General features: G+C 36.1%; 1 protein-coding gene and 3 gene segments (V, D, J or C); 1 reads left to right on the forward strand and 3 right to left on the reverse strand.

Moving 5' to 3' along the window:
- Window positions 1–12627, reverse strand: part of LOC122329698 — a 610329-nt gene that overhangs the window by 146118 nt on the left and 451584 nt on the right.
- Window positions 1–12627, reverse strand: part of LOC122329697 — a 601685-nt gene that overhangs the window by 139892 nt on the left and 449166 nt on the right.
- Window positions 1–12627, forward strand: part of LOC122329696 — a 603783-nt gene that overhangs the window by 137374 nt on the left and 453782 nt on the right.
- The window catches only part of slc17a7b (solute carrier family 17 member 7b), a 16300-nt gene continuing 4052 nt past the window's right edge, over window positions 380–12627 (reverse strand). The window contains exons 2-13 of one of the 2 annotated variants that reach the window (XM_043226124.1): window positions 8151–8403; window positions 7390–7508; window positions 7192–7306; window positions 6913–7000; window positions 5836–5922; window positions 5584–5726; window positions 5360–5509; window positions 4541–4673; window positions 4314–4424; window positions 3804–3931; window positions 3295–3364; window positions 380–2501 (exon numbers count right to left, since the gene is read on the reverse strand). In XM_043226124.1, the coding sequence (XP_043082059.1) occupies window positions 2185–2501; window positions 3295–3364; window positions 3804–3931; window positions 4314–4424; window positions 4541–4673; window positions 5360–5509; window positions 5584–5726; window positions 5836–5922; window positions 6913–7000; window positions 7192–7306; window positions 7390–7508; window positions 8151–8403 (1714 nt within the window). In that variant the 3' untranslated portion in view covers window positions 380–2184. The remainder of the gene's footprint in view (window positions 2502–3294; window positions 3365–3803; window positions 3932–4313; window positions 4425–4540; window positions 4674–5359; window positions 5510–5583; window positions 5727–5835; window positions 5923–6912; window positions 7001–7191; window positions 7307–7389; window positions 7509–8150; window positions 8404–12627) is intronic. The other variant, XM_043226125.1, reaches the window with a different exon arrangement.

Here is a 12627-nt window from a genome sequence, read left to right on the forward strand (position 1 = left end):
GGCCCTGCAGGACTGATCTGCTTTCTGATGACAGACTGCTTAGCTTACAAATCAAATAGTGTATCATTTAGGCCACCGTCTGTTTTCTTCAGTGTAACCTGAGACGAAATCAGTGCTTGCTGACGTTCATAGCTTTAGTTTGACCACCATTTATGGATCAAACAGATTCTACATACACGACGATGACAATAGAAATGATAAATGCGGATCCAAAATCTAAATGAAGATCTCCAAGATTACTTGACGTGAAAAGTATGTATTGAAATGATCTGATTCTTTGATATAAAAGGATATTGTTTAAACAAACAGCTTTATATTATAAAGAATGACATAATAGTTTGGCTTTAAGTCTCAGCGTTGATAGTAATGATCACAATAATGAAGTTTAATCATGTAAGTCGCTTTATCACAAGATTTTTTTTATACATTCACATTTCACAACATAGAACAAATACACAGGAAACAAGCCCCAAGAAAGAAAAAGACACAAACGCAGTGATGTGTTACAAACTCATCCTTCTAAAGAGAGAGATGGTATTTCATCATAAGTGAATCGCCTTATCTTAATTATTCAGAGAGATAACCACAGAAATATCAGGTCATTTCTATGGGATCTGCTTCTTGGTTGACACTAAAGGATCGGTTTACCCAAAAATGTAAATTCTGTCATCATTTACTCGCTCTCATGTCGTTCCAAACCTGCATGGCTTACTAAAGAAGGTCATTTAATAAAATGTGCTAGATTCTCATTTACATACAACTACAGCGAGTCTTAAAAAGCATCATAAATCATCATAACAGCAGTCTATACGACCTCATATGAACAGACACCTAATAAAAATGCTCCTTTTTTTTTCTTTACAAAAAAAAGCTCTGATGCAAGAAAATTCTTCACAATGAAATTGAATCATTTAATTAAAATCATATAAATGAATATATAAAAAATTCCTATATAAAAGCAAAATCCAATTTTCAAATCCAATTAAAAATATTTTTATTGCTGGGAAATACTTCTATTCCCAATTTAATTCATTTTTGGTTAATCACGGGCTGTGAAATGACATTTTGTCACAAGATTTAAGTTTATGCAAAGCGCAAGAGATTCTTACGCGAAATAAATAAAGTCATAAAGGTTTGTGAGGGTGAGCAAATGATGACTTTCATTTTTGTGTGAACTACATCTTTAATATGCTGATGTGTGTGTGAGTACATGAGAGTCACGTGCCATGCTGGAAAGACAGAAAGTGCTGAATAACATCTGACTTTAATTTGAGTTAAACTGTGTTATTGCTTTGTCTTCTCAACTACCGATTTATGCTTCTGTCTTCATCTATACGTGAGTTCAACAGCTAAACGGTGAAACGGAAACGGTCTCTGAGCGATCTTTTAATGTCCTGCTGCTCACTTTGAGTGGAAGCCCTTCGGTCAGCGCTTGGCATCGATTTCGTCGGACTTAGAACCAAAAAATAAATAAAATAAAGGCTGAACATGATTTTTAGTTTAAATAAATTAGAAACAAAAGAAATATTTCAGCGTTAATACAAATGACTAATGTTCTTTACTATGTTCTTACGGATTAAATACATAAAAAATATAAATAAAAGATCAAAAAAATGAATGGTTAAAGAGAATTCGCTATCAAAGTCAAAGTACGCTTCTATAAGCTCATCCCAGTAGTTAACACTGCTAGTAGTTCAATGTGTATTAATCTAGGAGATTCTCATTGAAAAGGGACCAATACTACACACACCTCACAGTATTGGCACATGAGATCAAATCCCTAAATCTGGTTTCATTTTATAATTGGAATTATACTTTAGCTCTACAAAAGAGGACTTCATTGGTAGGAACCACCATTTACAATTTTGTCACAATTTAGGCAGAATATTTCATAAACGTAGTACCGCTCAACTTTTGATGATTGCTAAAATACAGGACCAGGGAGTCAAACGTTTGGACACAAGGATTAAAATTATGTTTTGAACGTCCAAACATTTGACTGGTCACATTTCAGGCCTAGTAAATGTCCACATGCACTCAGATCGGACACATACACACTCAAGATTTGAAGTAAGCTATGTTATTTTTCTTGTTTGGGTCAAAACCTCTTCCTCCGTTCCAGTCAGTTTCTGTAGGGGAGGATTATTCAGTCTTTGTTTTCCAGCCTCCCGTTCCCTTCCAGCTTTACTGTTGATCTCTGAGCCTCACAATCATCCGCTCGCTGCCCTCTCCTCCGTACAGGAAGCTGTTTGTTCCCACAGGTTGGACGTATTCCTCTGTTTTGTCCCAGTCTGAGGCCCAGCTTCCTCCAGCTCCGCCCCCTCCAGTCCCCGCCCCATTGGGGTCACCTGATTGGATGGTGGCTCCGTAGCCGCCGCCCGCTGAGCGGTAAAGCTCTTCTGTTTCATTCGCCAGCTCGTCTTCTCCCAGAATCCCGCATTTCTCCTCGCTCATGTTCTCTGGCTCCGCCCACGGCTGCTTCTCTCCTGACGCGAATAGGCCTAACCGAAAACAAACCATCACTGTGAGCGGAGATTTGTAGTCATTTATTCATTCAGCAGGTATGAACATCACGAAAACAGTCCTGAAATGTATCCAGTTATTAATATTTGAATTTTATTTAGTTATATATTATATGTATATATAGCTTATTTTTTAGTGCAGCAAGGTAACTAAATTAATAATAATTATTCTACTTGTAGGACCACACAATTGTTCACAAAAAAATTATTAAAAAAACCCTCTTTCACATTCTTTTTTCATAATTTTCTTTAATTTTAAGATTTATATGAAATGTTTTTAAAAAAATGGGAAAGGTTTTTATGGTCAACTACAATAACACAGGGTAGCCTCACTCCTAAATGTCTAAAAATATTAATATATAACATAAAATACTTTTAATTTTGAAACAAGAAATATATGCCATGGTCGAATTTGATAATTTTATGCAAAAATAATAACAGGATAGTTTTCATTCCTGCATAAGTGTCAAAAAAATAAACAATGTTAGAATTTAAATAAATTTTACAAAAAAATATGTATTTTTAATATTTATAATAATAATAATAATAATATTAAAATATATTATTACTAATAAACATTTTATGCAAAATTAGGTTGCGTTTTTATTTTGGGAGAGGCAAAAAGAGATCACTTTCTTCATGAGATTCATACTTTCATCCAAAGTACCACACATACTACACAACAAATTACAACACAATTAATTACAGTAAATTTACACATCAGATAAGTAGAATTGGAGATGGATGGAAGAAAATGGACAGAAATATTCACCGTAGAAGATAACTCCACCATAATGAACAAGTGATGCAATGAGAAACACATACTGCCACTCCTCCCGCGTCTACAGAGAAACACACAGGACGAGAATGGAGTTTATGTGTGTGTGAATGTATGTATGTATGCATTCAATCATGTACACAATATTATATATATATATATATAATATATATATATATATATATATATATATATATATATATATATATATATATATATATCAAAATGTACATGTTATGACCTTTCAGATCATGTAAACATCTCTAATTTGGAATGGCAGGAAAGTCTAGAATTGACTTTTGCATGAAATGTGACGCCCCAGTGAACAGAAAAGAGAAGAAAATGAGAAAAGATGCTGTAATATAATGACAGGAAGCCAGAGAGGTAGGAAAACAACACATGATCTCTGTAGATGTTATACTGTATGTAGAAGCATGAATCAGCTGTAAACACAAGCACGACAAGCGCTCTCTTTCTCTTCCTCTATGGATTAAAGTCAGTACCTTGTTTTTGGTCATGGCACCGACAATCAGAGGACACACCATGCCAGAGAGCGTCCCAACGCCGTTAGAGATGCCCATCAGAATACTGGCGTAACGTGGAGCGATGTCCAGGTGATTGACATTGAACCCTGGATGATTGGACAGAGTAAAAAATTTGAATTCATTTGAATGCTTTTCTGCTCACCAAGGCTGCATTTATTTGAGCAAAAATACAGTAAAAGCTGTCAAATTTTTTAAATATTATTGCACTTTTGAAAAACACTTTTCTGTTTGAATATATTGTAAAATGTAATTTTTTCCGGTAATCAAAGCTGAATTTTCAGAATCAACACTCCAATCTTCAGTGTCACATGAAATCATTCTCTAATATGTTGATCTGCAGCTCAAAAACATTTACTATTATTATTTTTAATGCTATAAACAGTCATGATGCTTCATATTTTTTTTGTACAAAATACGAAAGTACATCTCACCGACCTCTGACTTTTGAAAGAAGGTGTTTGTTCTTACCTGAGATAGCGAAACCACTGAATCCAACAGCAAGGACCAGAAAGGAGATGGCAACTCCTTTAGTGTGAGAAAAACCCACGACCAGAAGAAACGTGGCCTCCAACCCGAAACCTGAACACACACAGAACATGTGACGCTCCGTCAGCCAATCAGCAGCTCCGCTGGGGTCAGTCACATGACATTCATGGCTCATTTCTAGCAGACTCCAGAATGAAAGCAGGCTTCACCTCCACAGTTCATGAGTTTCCTGACATTGGTGGTGGTCATGATGTTGTGAGTCCTCAGGTAGTCGGCCAGCTGTCCTCCGATCGGCACCACGATGGTCATCACCAGATGAGGGAGAGCTGAGAGGATTCCCACCTGAAGGGACACGTGTGCTTCACATCTTTCTCCTAAAATACCACTAGTCATCATTCAGTGAGAGTACAGAGCTAAAAATGCATGATCCACCATCAATAATGATGAGGATGATTATTAAGAGCACTGCACAAAGCATTACTCTTATTATTACCAATGATGAACACTCAATAACCAACAAGAATCTAAATATTATTATTATTATATAAATGACCAACACTAAAACATTAACACATTAACATTTACACTAAATAACAAGCACTAAATTAAAGTATTATTATTATCATCATCACAATTATTATTATTATTATTATTATTATATTAATAGAGTACAATAACAAAATATTATTATTATTCATGTTTATTAAAACTGAATAGCCAACACTAATTAAATTATTATTATATAAATAAACTCTATACCCAAACACAAAATATTATTATTAATATTTGTATTAACAATAAAAATGAATAATTAACACTAATTAAATTATTATTCATATTATTATTATCATTGAAAACCTTTGATTGCAGAGCCCAGTTTGAGACAATATTGAGATTTCTTCTGTCTTTTTCTCAGGAGAAACATCTGAGATTTCATCAAAAGTCTTCAGTTGCTCTTGTTCAGTCTCTGTCCAGGGGGAACATCTAAACATCTAAACTCGAGACGATTGCGTGCTGCTCTCTCTCACCTTGCTAATCTCAAACTTAAACACCTCCTCGAAATACGCCGGCTGACTGATGAGCAGCAGGTAAAAGGTCCAGCTCCTGCAGAAATTGGCCACGATGATGGCGTAGACGGGCATGGACGTGAAGAACTGTCGCCAGGGAGTGTTGAACTTCTGCAGAGAGGAGAATGAGAGGAGAGAGTGGACTGCTGTGTTTCTAGCATCACTAAATAAAGCTGTGTTCGTACCGTCAGCGGGTTCATCAGTCCAGCCGATTCTCCGATGGCGTCCTCGATGTACTTCCTCTCCTCTGGAGTGATGGTGGGGTGAGCTGCTGGGCTCTCGTACGACACCAGGATCCAGAACAAATACCAGCAGATGCCAAAACTACCTACAGACAGAGAGAAACCACCAGAAACGGGCACTAATGAGTGACCTGAGCATGATGAAACATCATAAGCAGATAAGATGAGTGTCATGCGTGTGCTGCTTTTCCTCACCGTATACGTAGAAGACCGAGGACCAGCCTGAATACTGAACCAGAACTCCAGCTAACGGCATGGCTATCACTGCTCCTGCGTACGAGCCTGACAAACACACACTTCACATCAGTGCATGCTAACTACACTGTAGTACGTTTTAGTAAAAAACACACACACACACACTTGCATTTGTGGTTTACAGGGCCTCTGCAGTCGTAATGGTTTTTATACTGTACAAACTGTATTTTCTATCAACCTACAATAATACTAAACAAACTCTACACCTAAACTTACCCCTTATAGAAAACTAATTTTGTGGGGTTTTTAACACTTTCGTTTAGTGGGGACACAGGAAGTTTCCTCATAAACCATGTTTATGTTATAGTAGCCATGTCATTATACACACATATACCAGTGCACACACACAAACACACACATTAAAGAAATCATATAATATTAAAATAAAAAAACAATAATCCTTTGATTACTGTTATTATTATTACAAACACTGACTAATCAAAATAACAATATTTATTATGATTATATTTTACTCAGTTTTCATAATAATATTAATAACAATTATATGCTGCTGCTGCTTTTACTACTACTGAATAAAAAAAAGTGACAATCATCAATGGGAAATAATCAAAATCGAAAAAAATAGACACCTACAATAATATTTAGTTATTCAGTGTTAATAACAACAAAAACAACAACATGAAAATAATAATAATTATTATTATTATTATTAACACTGAAAGACTATCAATAATAATAAATTAGACAACAACAATAATATATTACTCAGTGTTCATAATATTTATAATAACAGTAGTAGTAGTAGTATTTTTATTATTATTACACTGTAAAAATTATATGAACTATAAAGTTATTGCAGCATGTATTAGCAAGTTAATTTTCAACAAACAACTCATTTAATCCAGTTTAATGTAATTTATATTGAAATAACAAACAGCTTATTAGTCATACTTAAAAATTTAAGGCAGCAAGAAATTAACGTAGCGATAATTAAAATGATTAAAGGTTACTGACAGCTTTCCACTGATATTAAACTGCTAAAAATAATGACCTCACCACAGAACGCTGTTGTGGCCAATCGGCTTCGCTCGAGGGGCGGCGCCCATTTCGCCCAGATCCCGTGGCATGCTGGGTAAGATACGCCCTGACAGCGGCAGCAATGACAACGACAGCAGATGAAGTCATAGACTATAACCAGAGCACTACTGCATCAAACAACACATTCAAACCTTTATAGTGACACTTCAACCGGAAGCCAGAAGCTAGTTTATCAGAGCATCGCATGCAGAGTGTCGCTTTTGAGCACAGTAATAGTACTAGTACATATTTCTTTACCTCCACCAGCCCCTGTAGTATCCTGACTATAATCACACAGCCGAAGTGCATTCGTGCTGCTGTGGGAATCATCATATTCAGGATGGACGTGGCCACGATCGCAAAACCAAAAACCCTAAAAAAAAAACAGAGGAGCACCTGCTGTGTGAGAGCGTTTGATTCTTCTATACGCCTGCGTTCAGTGACACCATGACTGACCTGTTAGCTGCGAATTTCTGACAGATGAAACCTCCAGGAATCTGAGTGACTATATATCCCCAAAAAAACGAGCCGTGAATCATTCCTACAGTCTCTGGATCCCAGGAGAACTGAGCTTTCTGAAACACAGACACGGTTGGTTTGATGAACAAATAAACTAAAAAAAAGTGCATAAAAATGCTTCAAGTATAACTGCATTGCCCAAAACATGCTTAAAAGTTATCGTCATTAACAAAATGCACCAAATAAATTAACGTGTACATTATGCAATCATTTGATGATACTGTATTGAATTAGTTTAGTTGATTACCTTTTAGTTTAGTTAACTAAAAGTATTTTTATTCTTTGGAAAGAAAAAAATATACACACACACACACATATATATATATATATATATATATATATATATATATATATATATATATATATATATAGATTTTCATATACAAAATCAACAGCAGAAAATCTAGTTGGATGGAGATTTATTTATTTGTTGGTTGCCATATCTTTTCACGACAGATAAAAAATTAACATTCAACAGAGAATTCAATAGGAGAACAACAAAAAGAATAGACTAAACATTTTTCTTTACCTTGATAAAAAATTGCAAATATTTTTTCTGGGTCTGTCTTGCGAAAGTTCAGTTCCTTCGATGCTTAATACAAGTTAAAAAACTATAAACAAAGACACGAAACTGTGGCCTGACTGCGACGGTAAGTTTGGCATCAAAGAAGGTTCTGGAAAATCGTGCTCCCACTTACCACGACGTACGGCTTGCCTTCTCTGTAGACGGTGTGGTTGTTCACCATACTGACCACGGCCACGCCCAGATTACAGCGGATACCGAAAGAGATGCAGAAGCCCAGGCCTGATAATATGGCGATGATGTAGCGGCGCGGCAGACCGAAACACGTGCAGTCCACCACCGGAAGCTCCTTCTCCTCCTGCAGCTCTGGACGACCTTCTGCCGACAACTCGATCGTCTCTCCATTCTCCTGACGCTTCTCGAGGACCCTGACGAACACACACACACACACACACACACCAGCACACTAAAACCAGCTGCCTGTGGAAAACAAAACTCATATCGCAACATCGTAGCTGGTTCACGATACTGAGATGATGGGTCGCAAATAATTATATAGATCTGGACTTAAAAGCACACTAGTGCATTTTCGTTTTACAGCGTATTAGAATGAAAATGATTCTTGTTTACACTTGCGTTTCAGCAACAATTTCTGTTTATACTACACAACCTAAAACACAAGTCACATTACCTCTCATTCAGGTACAACTATAGATATTATGTATACGCAGATCCTTATTATTCAGATCGCATATGGGTTTGTGTGCTTGGGGGGGCGATTAAACCCTACAAACAAATCTCGTTTGCCAGAAGGTTCTGGGAACGTTATTTTTTGGTTAGCCAGGAAAGTTTTCTTTAAGAAAATAGAACTTGTTTGTAGAACGCTATTCTAACGTTCCCCTAACGTTATTCTAACTCCAATAGAATGAGTCCGCTGTACGTCGTTAATCATTTAACACACGACACAAAATAAAGTGCCATTGAAAGGGTCCATACGGGCATTTAATCATTATCATGAAAAGCATATTTTGTTTTTCTCTGTTGTTTAATAAATAATAATAAACTGAGCACATCAACTAATGTCGCATGTAAGATGAAGATTAAATCTGTCCATTACAGAGCAATTTACCTAGCTTTTATAATTTCTTCAGCACAATATGGTTTACAAAATATGATATTTATTCACAAATGTAATTCACTTAAAAAATACTTAAATTAAAACAAGGAATTACTTTTATGTCTTACCACTGAAATGTAGTTTGTAGAGCGGGATAGTATTCTTTTGACCCGTAAACAAAAAAAGCTGTCTTTACATCATGCTCTCTTCAGTTAGGCATGTCAGATCCCTCCGGAATCATATTTAATCTCATAATAGTATTAATTTTGAGTAATAATTACACAAATAAATCGATAAACGAACGTGTCGTTCAGCCAGTACAACAAAACGACCGTTATTTTTTAAATTCCGCGCTCTCCTTTGAAGACAGGTTAAAGCGGGTGCGCGTGCAGATCATACGGATTAACCCTGGTTTAAATAAATTAAAACGTGGTTTACTCTAATTTATGTATTTTAATAAATTCTGCAATAAACAAATGTTAGGGATCTGCATAGGTCATTCCGCAAAAAAAAAACAAAAAAAAAAAAAAAAACATCTGCAACATTTTAATTGCATATATAGTTTTATATATAGTTTTACAGTAAAAATAAATAAATAAAATAAGCACGAGGGAACATTGCGTACAGGTAATTTTTAAAATAACCAACCTGCAACATTCTGGGAACGTTATTTTTGGTTGCAAAAAAAATCCAAAAACCAAAAAACGTTCCTGTAACGTTTTTTAAACCAAAAACTAACGTTGGGACAATGTTACGCGTTTGCTGGGAATGAGCATATCTATGGGTACAACAACTCGTGCGATAATTTTGTTTACATGGTCGTCGAGGATCTATCTTCGTTTTGCTCTGTTTACACTGAAACGTGATTTTCCAGATTAGGCGTAACCGTTTTAAAATGAAAACGCTTTTAAATTGTACATTTGGAGCGCCTGTTGTGAATCATTTGATTCAGATTGAGATTTTTATTTTCCGATCGACACTTTGGACAACATATCACAAATCATTTAATTCATATCGAAACTTCGGATTAGTGTAGCAAAGCCATGATTTTGTGTGATTTGTGAATCATTATTTAGTTTTGAACTTTGGAGTGTGAATTACAAATGATTTGATTCAGATCAGAACATCGAAGCAGATTCGCGAATCATATGATTCAAATTAGAACTTTGGAGCGGGTTCACAAGTAATTTCAATCAGATCGGAGCTTTGGAGTGTGAATCATGAATCATTTGATTCGGTTTAGAATTTTGAAGCGGGTTTGTTAATTTCTTTTATTCAAATCAGAACTCTGGAGCATGGATTGTGAATGATTTGATTCAGATCAGGACTTCGAAGCGGGTTCGCTGATCTTTTGATTCAGATCGGAACTTTGCAGTGCTCACTGCGAATCATTTGATTTAGATTGAAACTGGAAGTGTGGATCATGAATCATTTCATTTAGATCAGAGCGGGGTTGTGCATCTTTTGATTCAAACTGGAACATCGGAGCATGCGGCACGAATCATTTGATTCAGATCGGGACTTCGGAGCGGGTTAGCAAATCTTTTTATCCAGATCATCACGTTTGAGCACAATCTTTACAGTTTTGCGACAATTACCATGGTTAACTACGGCTAGTAAAGCAAAGCCAATGCCAGTTTGTGGTTACCATGTTTTTTTTTTCATTAAATCTATGATTAATTTTCTGAGGGGATGTGTTTCACCAGAAACAAGATTTTATTTTATTATCTTTTAAACAATCAAAACATGTTTAAACTGCTGCTGTAATGTTGTTTGCGCCACATAATCAAAACTGTGTTATCAATACATATATCTGAACAAGTTTTTATTTTTAATCACCTGGAGGAAACTATATATTGCACACACACCTATAAAAGTAGTCCCATTGCAAAAAGATGATTTAGACAAGTTTACATTATTATTTATATAAATTTCTATATACTACTATACTCTTACTGTATGACAATAATAAGTTGCATCTATTTTTCTCGACTATTGCAGCTTATTAAGCAACGAAAATCGACGAAACCGCTGCATGGTATTGGTAAAGTGAAAAAATGCCATCTTTTTGGACAAAGCGTCTGTTGGACGTTCACCAGCAGTCGCAAAACGAAAATCTGAGGCGGGAACGAAACATTTCCCAGTTCACATTCATAATGAACCGACATGTCACATCAAATCCAGATTAAACGCACCATGACTCTCAGCTTATTTTGGCCGGAAGCACAAACGGCACACAATCGCACAAATTCTTTAATAAAGTCGTGATTTTGTGCTGTCCGTTGTTTCTGTTGTGCATGGCCTCAAAAGGGGCGCACCGCTGTGTGGTTGCCAGGGTGCTCCGATCACCGCGGTGAAGTAAAAAGCACGATTTGAGGAATAATTCATGTTCGGAGGCAAACGCCGAAGGATGGCGCGGACTTCGTTATTGTGTGCTCGAGCTTATCGCTGACCCTGAACACGAGCAGGAGCTCGACTTGAAGACTCGAGCCGCAACGTTTCTACACCGGACGTGTCACGCATGTGACCTCTGAAGCGGTGAGCGTCCAGATGAATCTGTGATGAGTGTTAAGGACGGACACGCAGCACTCTTACTGTCAGGTTACCGCTCTGCTGCAGCTGTACTTCAGTGCTGCTGATGAAATAATAATGCTCCTCAGAGTCTGAATTATTGATCAAACCTTCTATTTTAGTCTTTTTCTGCCTGCCTCCTCCCTCCCCCTTCATCCATGCATTCTTCCCTCCTGTTCTCCTCAATCCCTTCTTTATCCTCGGCGCTCGGGTTTCCGACCGTCTCTTTCGCATTTATAGAAGTGAATTCACTCGCAGTGAAAAGATAGGGCCTCGATTGAGAGATCCTGATAGATTTGACTGAGATTGCAAACAAGGCAATCTTGTTTAGAAGCGAGCTTAGGATGCTGTTTAGGATTGATTAAGCTTAGGCCTTGAGATGCGTACCTGTAATTAAATATAAGGCTAGTACAAATATTTTTGTTTATTTAAAAAGCTGAAATTAAATAGTTATATTATTATTGAATTTGAAGATCAAGATAAATTGGAATTAATTCGTCTTCTGGGAAAGTATCTTTTGTTGGCTTTGAAGGGCAGCACTAAATGGAGAAAAAAAAAAATATATATATATATTAAATATATATATATATATTTAAAAAGCTGAAATTAAATAGTTATATTTAATATATATATATATTTATTTATTTTTTATTTTATTTTTTTTTTTTTTAACAGTATGAACAAAATTTGGACATGTTCACCCTGTTTAAAAGCTTTTAATGCTCTTAATGCATCGTGTTCCCTTCTGGAGCATCAGTGGATGATTGAACCAATTTTAAATAGCTTGAGTCCCTCAGTTGTGAAAAGATGGATCTCAAAATCATACAGTCGTTGCTGGAAAGGGTTTAAATACACAATAGATGCTGGAAAACCGAAGAAACTGCTTGATACGGAGGATTCTTCTGCTCCGTTTCAGTGTTCAGAACAAACAAGGGACATGAACAACCGTCACAGAACAGAAAAC

This window comes from Puntigrus tetrazona, chromosome 24 (assembly GCF_018831695.1).
Source record: "Puntigrus tetrazona isolate hp1 chromosome 24, ASM1883169v1, whole genome shotgun sequence".
Classification (NCBI taxonomy): Eukaryota; Metazoa; Chordata; class Actinopteri; order Cypriniformes; family Cyprinidae; genus Puntigrus; species Puntigrus tetrazona.